At 44.9% G+C, this 8886-nt stretch overlaps 1 protein-coding gene across 1 annotated transcript in view; it reads left to right on the forward strand.

Moving 5' to 3' along the window:
* Positions 1–7819, forward strand: part of LOC104080219 (discoidin domain-containing receptor 2-like) — a gene marked incomplete at its 3' end in the record, with an annotated part of 21489 nt that extends 13670 nt beyond the window's left edge. Inside the window, exons 6-11 of the mRNA XM_009582529.1 lie at positions 402–588; positions 3901–4147; positions 5149–5241; positions 5768–5925; positions 6167–6367; positions 7598–7819. Coding sequence (XP_009580824.1) covers positions 402–588; positions 3901–4147; positions 5149–5241; positions 5768–5925; positions 6167–6367; positions 7598–7819 — 1108 coding nt within the window. The remainder of the gene's footprint in view (positions 1–401; positions 589–3900; positions 4148–5148; positions 5242–5767; positions 5926–6166; positions 6368–7597) is intronic.
* Between the last annotated feature and the right edge of the window lie 1067 nt (positions 7820–8886).

The following is an 8886-nucleotide window of genomic DNA, read 5'->3' on the forward strand; positions in this document are numbered from 1 at the left end:
TCCCTACTGGTTCCCCCAGGGCCGGATGGAGCAGTGTTCCTCCCATGCAGCTCCATGGTGAAATGCTACAATTAAAGCTCTGTTTGGAGAGCATACAGTGTCATTTTCTGTAGTCTCAGTTTTTGTTCTCAAGAGACTCTGCTCATAGCTTGGCTTTGCTGTCAGTGCTTGATCTCAATGCAAAAACTTCTGTGTTTTCCCAAGCAGGGAAAGGTTTTAAAAGCCCAGCCTGAACAAAATAAAGGTGATGTTGCATAAGAACAGGGAAGGAGTTCTTGTCCAGGATGGGTTAAGAGTAAATAAACTAATGTTTTCCTGGTACCGGTTGAAGGACCCATGTGTTTTCACATTTGAGCGCTCCTGGCTAGTATTCTGCCTAACTGTTGGTTCTTTCTTGCTAGGCACTTGTACGGCGGTCTGGGCCAGCTGACGGACGGTGTGCTAGGTCTGGACGATTTCACGCAGAGCCACCAGTACCGTGTATGGCCAGGCTATGACTATGTTGGCTGGAAGAATGAGAGCTTCAGCACAGGTTCTGTTGAAATGGAGTTTCAGTTTGACCGACCACGGAACTTCACCTCCATGAAGGTAGTCAGCGTTGTCCCTCTCCAGCAGTCTGGGGCAGGCTTTGGGTCTGGGTGCTTCCAGGTTACCCCTTTGGATCCTCTTCCCAAATCAGGAGGATATAAGGTGCCCAACAGCAAAGCCCACCAGAGGCAGAATTTTAGCAGGAGATGTCCCAAGTCTGCCAATGTAGAAAGGTGAAGCAGGGGAGCCCTTGTCTTTCCAGAGCTCAGACACACTCCTTTCAGTATTTGGCTTAAAGGAATAAAAAGCAGACACCTGAAGCAGTGGTTAGGCAGCCCCTGCTGGCAACTGAGATGGATTTAGGATCTAGGCTACTTACTGTCTAGGGCCTGCCTGACCCTTGAGGTAAGGAATGTGGTTGTGCTTCCATTTTGACCAAAAATTTCTTTGGATGCCTCAGTCTATGCTTGTGCTGTGGGAAATTACTTAAACACACAGGAAGAGGATGAGCTGAACTTTTTGAGTCTGTAGTAAACAGCAGAATCTTTTAAAAAGGATTGGTGGCTTTTCTTGTAGAGATTTCAAATGAAGGAGAACCCACCACATCCTTAAGTAAATTGTTTTGGTGGTTACTTACCCTAGTTTTATTTTGTCTATTTTTAACTTGCAACCATTGGCTCTTAGCCTGCTTTTGCTGGCAAAAATTCTGAGTCCTGCCTTCTCAGAAATTTTCCTGCTTCTACACTGTGATTAAACCACTCTCTTAATCTTTGCTTCAGTAAACTAAGTTGGCTGAACTTCTCAATGCCTTCCCTGTGAGATCCAGGGTAATTTTTGTAGCTATCTTCCAATCCTTTATTTCTTTGCCAGTACTCTTTTGGAGGTATAGAAACTGGCACTTGGAGGTATAGAAACTGGAACTGGATGCAGGCTTTCCATCAAACTGCATAAAAGAATGGTACCAATTTCCTGGCTTTGGACAATTCTTCTTTGTTTATGAATCTTGTGATCATATTAGTCCTCCTAGCCAACGGATAGGGAGCCAGTGTTCATTAAGACTTTGGTATCATGCTGAAAGTCAGTTCAAAGTTGTTAGTGTCCAGGATAAAAGTGCAGTGTAAAGAGCATTGCTTACATTTTGTTCTTGAGTTTACTACCCTGAAATGAGTCAGTCCCAAAACCTGTTCAGCTTAGATTATTTGAGGAAACTTTGATTTATTTTTTTCCCATTTAATTTATTTTATTGCTAGTGATTCTGCTGTCTTTTTCAGATCACTGAAAAAGATAGCAAATAACCTTGAGCTAGGAGTACATACAGCTACAGAAGAATGATTTGTGCCTTAAAATTTGTAAGACTTACTAGTTGAAAATTTTTAATCAAATTAGTATAATTCATGAGTTCATACGGTACTAACTGGAGTCAGATGTTATAATAAGTAAATCAAACGCCTTATAAAAATCCGTCAGGTAAACACAGCCATCCTGATCAACCAAACACATAAGCTCATAAAAATATCTACTTCATCTGGTATTTCATTATACAGCTGTATTAATTAGCATAAATTATTCTTCATTCTTTATTGAATGTTGCCTGTTTCAGCTTTGCATTTATTTTGTACAGGCTAGGTGATCTGTAAATGATCATACCTGTTAGCTTTCTTCCAGTTTTCTGAGCTTCCCCAGTATCCAAGGAAGTATTAAAAATAAATGTTAGCAAATACTGCAACTGCATTGCAAATTACTTAGGCTTGCATATTATAAAATTGGACATTAGTAGGCGGTGTTTGGAATAGAAAGTGTCTCTGTATCAGTCCAAGATGTGAACATATCCAACTCCTGCCCAAATATGGCACATTGTATATTGCAGGCGTCAGGCTTTCCTGACTTGTTATGGATGACTATATCTCCTTATTGAATAATGTTGTCTAAGCTTCATCTGTTTCTAATTATAAGCAAATACCCTTCTTTTGTGTTTCTACTGCTCATCAGGCCTGTCGTCCTCATTACTGCTTGACTGCTATTCGCTGCAAGACCTTGCAGAGGCCAAGTAATTAATAGGGTTCAAAGCTGCACTTAGTTTGGAAGCTGTTGTTGTCACAGTTGCTAATACTCCACAGTCATTAGGAAATAATTTCTAGAGTCACTAGGAAAGGTCGGACCACCATGGCTATGCAAATGGAGTAGACGGAGGGATACCAAAGATTTTAAGGGTCACCTTATTCCTTCTTGGTTCCTGGTCACTGGCCACAGTGCCAAGATGCTGTGGTCCGGATCTTCAGGACTGCATGGCAGAACTTAAACTGTCAGATTTGTTTGTTTAAAAAGGCACAGGGTGAGATTTGCATTGAAGAAAGACAGTGGAACAGTGTAAAGGATCCTTGCAAGCCTTGTCCCTCTTCACGAAGCCTGCTTCCTTGGAAGTGCTGGAGGTCTGGGAGAGTGCCAGGTGTTTGGTGTTGATGGGCCTGCAGTGCCGCAACCCAGGAAGATGGAGATGTCACTTTTATGCTGGAGCCTCTTGGTTTTGGGTGCAGCCCAAGAGCAGGAAGGGAGAAAGTTGCTACCAGCTCTTGGGAGGGTAAAACAAACCTCCCAAACACGGAGGTGTGAAGTCAGCCTGAAAGCAGTTTGTGAACCGCTTAGTCTGAAAGTGGACTATGTGGAGCTGTAGCTCAGAGATGAGAGGGGATGCCTTTGTTTTAGTGAGATGTTAGCTTGGCAACATAGTGATTGCAGTTTAAATTCCAGCGTCATTAGCTAAACCAGTGGTGCCATTGCAGCAGGAGCAGCCTGATGATGAGCCACCAGGAGAGGTTGATGGATGCAGGCTTACACCCTGGTTTTCTTAAACTTAGATCCTCAGTTGTCTTCAAGGTGCAACCACAGCAGAAGAGCTGCTGTATGTCAGGGGAGTATCTTCTTGAGCTTGTACCACTTCTCTTTTTTTTAAGAAATTAGCTTAGACTGCAGATGCTGAAGGCTTTCTAAAAGAGGCTAGAGCCCAGGTGTGGTTTTTCTTTCAAGGGTATATGTTCAAGGAGAATTGGTCTGTAAGGCTTTAGATTAATACAAGGTTTGTTTGATTGATTTTTATATGGGCCTTTTGAAGAGGCTGCCAAAATTTGACCATTAATGTAGCTTTTGCATGTAAAGTTAAGAGCTATTTCAGAATCGCTTTTTGCACAAATGTTCTCGTTGCACACTAGGAGTGGATGAAGCTGTACTGGAACAAGTCACTCATTCTGGGTTAGGAACATTCATACAGGGAGATAGTAGAAATAGAAAATCTTCATGAACAGAAAATCTCTGAGGCTTGATTTAAGTTTCAGTAAATCTTCCTCCTGTCTGATTGATCTGTTCTCTTCTTCCTAGGTGCATTGTAACAACATGTTTTCCAAGGGCGTAAAGATCTTCCAGAAGGTGGAGTGTCTGTTCAAACCACGCCTGATTGCAGACTGGGAGTCTGAACCTGTTGGAGTGGCAACTGTCTTAGATGACAAAAACCCCAGTGCTAGGTTTGTCACTGTCCCCCTCAATCAGCGCGTAGGTAAAGCCATACTTTGCCGCTTCTACTTTGCTGACACCTGGATGATGATGAGCGAGATTTCCTTCCAGTCAGGTGAGTATTCTTCCAGTCAAGCAGATCTGATGAAGTACAGAGAGCAAAAGAGATGGTGTGGATGTGCAGGACATGTGGAGTTAACACGAGTGTAGGGCACTGTGGGGCTACATGACAGGAAGGAGGAGGTAGTAGAAGCATTGAGAGGGTTGGAAGGGCAGTGCAGGGGCAGAAAGGTCCAGCGTACAGTGGATTCTTTTCAGGCTGATACTGATGCACATGTGCAGAAGCACAACCAGGGCAACCTGGACTATAGAGCACTTCTTCTTTTTGAGACAGTTGCCTGCTGCTTAGGGATTGATTTTTACTTCTCTTTACCAAGTATTTTGTTACAAATAATTTAAGAATATCTACAGATGATGATCAATGAAAAATAAGAGGCTGACTTTTTTTTTCCTCAAGTCTTAACTGTGATGCTGAAGTCAGTGTCATGAGGTGCTTTTAAAAGGCTCTAGAAGGGAATGGACAAGAGTCTTGGAGAAAACCACCAGCACTGTCAGTGAAATGATCTGGCTATAGCTTCCTACTTGAAGGTCCCTAATCTGCTATAGTGAGAGGACATTCCTGGGGAAGGAGCACTCTGATTGCAGCTTGCTGCTTACCTTGCTGATAGCAGCCCCTCCTGGCTAACCTCTGTCACATGGGTGGCTAGGCAGACTCTTGGTCTAGCCTGGGATGGCGATTCTTAGAATCATGCTAAAATGGAGGAAAAAAAAAAAAAAGCCTTGCTCCAATCCCCTGTGTCTGGCCAAACTCAGGGAAGTATCCTGCACACACTGACTGTTTGCTGCGGTCAGGACCTACACGCTGCTCAACGCAGAGGCTCATTCCTGTAGGTGTGCTGGGAAGTGCTGAGTGAGCAGGTTCATGCTGTTCGTGACCTGCTGTGTGGGTCTCAGCCCAGTCCTGCTTGGGAAAGTGGGAGTGGTGGTTGGGATTGCACTGACTGCTGGCAGGAGCGTGGAGGTTGTTGGACTGACACCTTCCCTTCCCTTCCACAGATATGGAGAGCGTGAATCCTAATTTTGTTACAGTAGCCACAAGCACAACGGATCTCCTGGAAACAGAGTGCAACGTTACTGAGGGGATCTGGGGTAAGGACTTCTGTCACTTAGCCATGCCAAGGGCTCAAGTGTCAGGGAATTTCACAGTAACATCCTAGTTAACGTGGTCTCTCCCTCCATTTCTGGAGATGTGGGTATGGCCTGGTTATTGCCCTCATGCACAGAGCTGCATCTTACAGTCCTCCGAGCCTCAGCTATTTCTCCTTCCCTCAGCTGGCCGAGGCTGCCTCAGAGCAAAGGCTGAAGGCATATGTGCAGCCAGTGAAACTCTGAAAAATGTCTGCTCTAACATGGATCCATCGCAGGAATCGGTTCCAATGCTAAGAACAGTCTTTGATTGCAGCAGTCCTCTGCACAATTCTTAGCTGCGAGCCTCCAAAGTGAGAATTTCTGATAAGAGCAAAATGTGAGCACAGCTGATGTTAATGCTCAGGAAGGTGCCTAAGATCTTTTCTGTACCAGACTGTAGGAAGGGACATGTAGGAAGTTAGCCAGCACAGATAACAACCTGTGCTTTGTTAACTCCAGATTCTTCTTCATTCCTCTCTGATTGCAGAAACCACATCTTCTGTAACCAGCACCTGGATAGGAGAGAAAACAGATGACTCCAATACCTCCATCCTCGTGGGCTGCCTTGTGGCTATTATTCTTCTGCTCCTGATGATTATAATCATTATTCTTTGGAAACAATATGTTCAAAAAAGGTTGGAAAAGGTAATACAATGGGGCTATTTTGCAGACACAAGTTCGATACTAAGCATTAACCCTAATGAGCTCAGAATTATGTGGAAAGCACTGGGTTTCCCCAGCTCCATAGAGGAGCTAAAACTCTGTTCTCGCAGCAGGGGAGGATGCCAGCCCTATCCAAGACATTACTGGAAATTGCTGCGGTTGCAGCCAATACATTACTTAACAACTGAGCATCGCCTCAGCACTTTTTTCCTCTCTTTTGCAGGCCCCACGTCGAATCCTGGAGGAGGATGCCACAGTTCGCCTCTCTTTCTACAGCTACACCATTGCCAACAACCAGACCCAGATCCACCAGTCAAATCCCACCTATGAACGCGCTTTCCCACTGGATTTGGAATATCACCAGCCAGCTACACTGCTCCAAAAGCTTCCAGAGCTCTCCCAAAGTGCAGAGGATTCAGGTAATGTAATAGTCAGTCTCCAGAAGTTATGCGTTTATTCTTTTATTATTTCTCTCAAATTTTAAAATGTGCCACTTCTCAGTGTCTAAGTAATCTTCTCTGACTCCTATGCAATATAATACTAACCCAGGGACCTAAGACTATTCTGGAGCTCTGAAACTTTTTAGCATGTAACTTTGGCAGATGGAGCACCAGCCTTTTATTGTTCTCTTTGAAGACTGTGTTTATATGTTAGCTAGGTCATCTTTTAGGAGCTAGTTTTGACAATCGCAGCAATCGCACATCGTTTGTCTCATCAGCCCCTTGGCAGTGGAGCTGCTACCTGCAGAACTCCTGGGCTGTCCAGACTGGCTGGTGGAGAAGACCTTTAGCACCTTTTCCTGCAGTAATGGCTCTTTGAAATTCCCTTAGAAAAAGCAGAGGGGAATGCAGCAGAGAATTGTCAGTGGTGCCCTGGCTTCCACCCCCTGGGAAGCTTTTGGACGCATGCAGAAGGGAACGTTTCCAACAGTGTTTTGTACTCGGTGATGGCAGTGCTGATTAGTGAATGGAAGGGTAGTGCTGTATTCCTCAAGCACCAACAAGTTGCTAAGATTCAGCACTATACTACACAGGGAGACTGATTTGGATTGAGTCAGGATGTGAATTTGAAGCAGAACAGAAGTTCTGTGTAATACTGACCGTACAGGGAGTTAACTATAAAGAGTTATGCCATGATATTTATGTGAATAAGCTGTAAGAGGTACCATAGCATGCCAAAAGAGTACATGGAAAATGGAGACCCTGATCAATTCTTGTTGCAGAAGCGAATCCAGAGCAAGTTTGACATTGCAAACAACATCCCTGCATCAGGTAAGGGGAACAGATCATATTTAGGATGAATCAGAAACAGGAAATCACTTTAGACTCATGCCTCCGTGTCTGGGTGAGAATTTTAGCTCTCATAACTGGATAGAGAGGCAGCTGTTTAACATGAATTCACTGGCACTTCACAGTATGCTGGTGTCTGCAGAAGTGTGGCTTGCTCTGGTTTAAGCCCTAGTTAAAACAAAGGAGAGTCTTCCATCTGGGTATACCTTGGTACAAGGTGGTAGGGATGCAGTTAGGCTGAATTCCCAGAGGTCTGCAGGATCGAGAGGAGCGGAAGCCATGCCATACTGGTTTTAAGAGAGTGCGTGTGTCTGACTCCACCTGTCTTTGGTTTCCCCTTAGTGTGCAGTGGGGACTATGCTGAGCCCGACCTGACCAAGTCCACTCCTCACCAAGGCTTTCAGAACAATGTTCCTCACTATGCCGAAACAGATATCGTCCACCTGCAAGGTGTGACCGGCAACAACATGTATGCAGTCCCAGCCCTCACTGTGGATTCACTTACCAAGAAGGACATCTCAGTGGGTGAATTCCCACGGCAGCAGCTACGACTCAAAGAGAAGCTGGGAGAAGGACAGTTTGGAGAGGTACAGCCATTCTGTTCCACACTTCCTCCAACAGAAAGGAGGCGCCTAGCACAGTGAAACTTCTGAAGTGCCTCTCTGGCAGTGCTTCATATTTGGGGGCTGAGGGACCTGGATACCTGTATTTTATTTAATACATGTCTTTGCTGTTGGGGAAAGCTGATGATAGGCTTCAGAGAGCCCTGTTCTGCACCTGTGAGGCTGCTGCTTGGTACCACATGAGTCTTTCTCAACAGATGAGCTTTGCGAACTTTTTTTGTTCGCTGTCTGTATCCCCATTTAGGACCCTCTACAAAATGCCTGGGGATGTGAGTTCAGACTGTTTCACAATCTTCCATGGACATATCAAACATGTGATGGCTGTCACCCACCTTTAGGCATGTGAGTTTGAAAAGTCCAGCCAAGACGGATCGATCCGAGCTGTAAAAACATCTTTCACATTAACAGGTGGAGGTTCTGGTGGAGCTCTGCATGCTGACCCAAGCAAAGACAGGCATTTCCCAAGCACTGTGGTGCCCTCACATATTCTCTAGCATTGCTGCTTGCTCAAGCCCCAGTTTGTGTTGGAAGCCTCAGGCAGCATGATACATACATCTGTCATCTGCCAAGCTTTCTCTTTACTCCTTGAGTTCCTCTCAAGCTGTGAATATTTTCACCTTGTCTTTTCTTCTCTCCCGGCTTCATTTCCACGGTGTCCCTAGTTCCATACTGAGCAAGTCTTCCCCTCTCCTGCTCCCACTCTTCCACTGTCTCTCTTTTTTCTTTCCAGCTTTTGCTCACTCGCAGCCTTAAATTCTACCTGTCTACTACATTTTGGCAAAGGACAGCCTTTTACTGACTGCATCCTCCTCTGTGATGTGCCCATCTTTATAGTTCCTCCCTTCTGACAGCACACCTTCCCTACCCCAGCCCCTTCTCTATCCATCTCACTTCTTTCTGGATCACTCTATGTATTGGTGTCATGGTTTAACCCCAGCCAGCAACTAAGCACCACACAGCCGCTTGCTCACTCCTCCTCCAGCAGGATGGGGCGGAGAATCAAAGAGTAAAAGTGAGAACGCTTATGGGTT

This window comes from Fulmarus glacialis, unplaced genomic scaffold (assembly GCF_000690835.1).
Source record: "Fulmarus glacialis isolate BGI_N327 unplaced genomic scaffold, ASM69083v1 scaffold26927, whole genome shotgun sequence".
NCBI lineage: Eukaryota > Metazoa > Chordata > Aves > Procellariiformes > Procellariidae > Fulmarus > Fulmarus glacialis.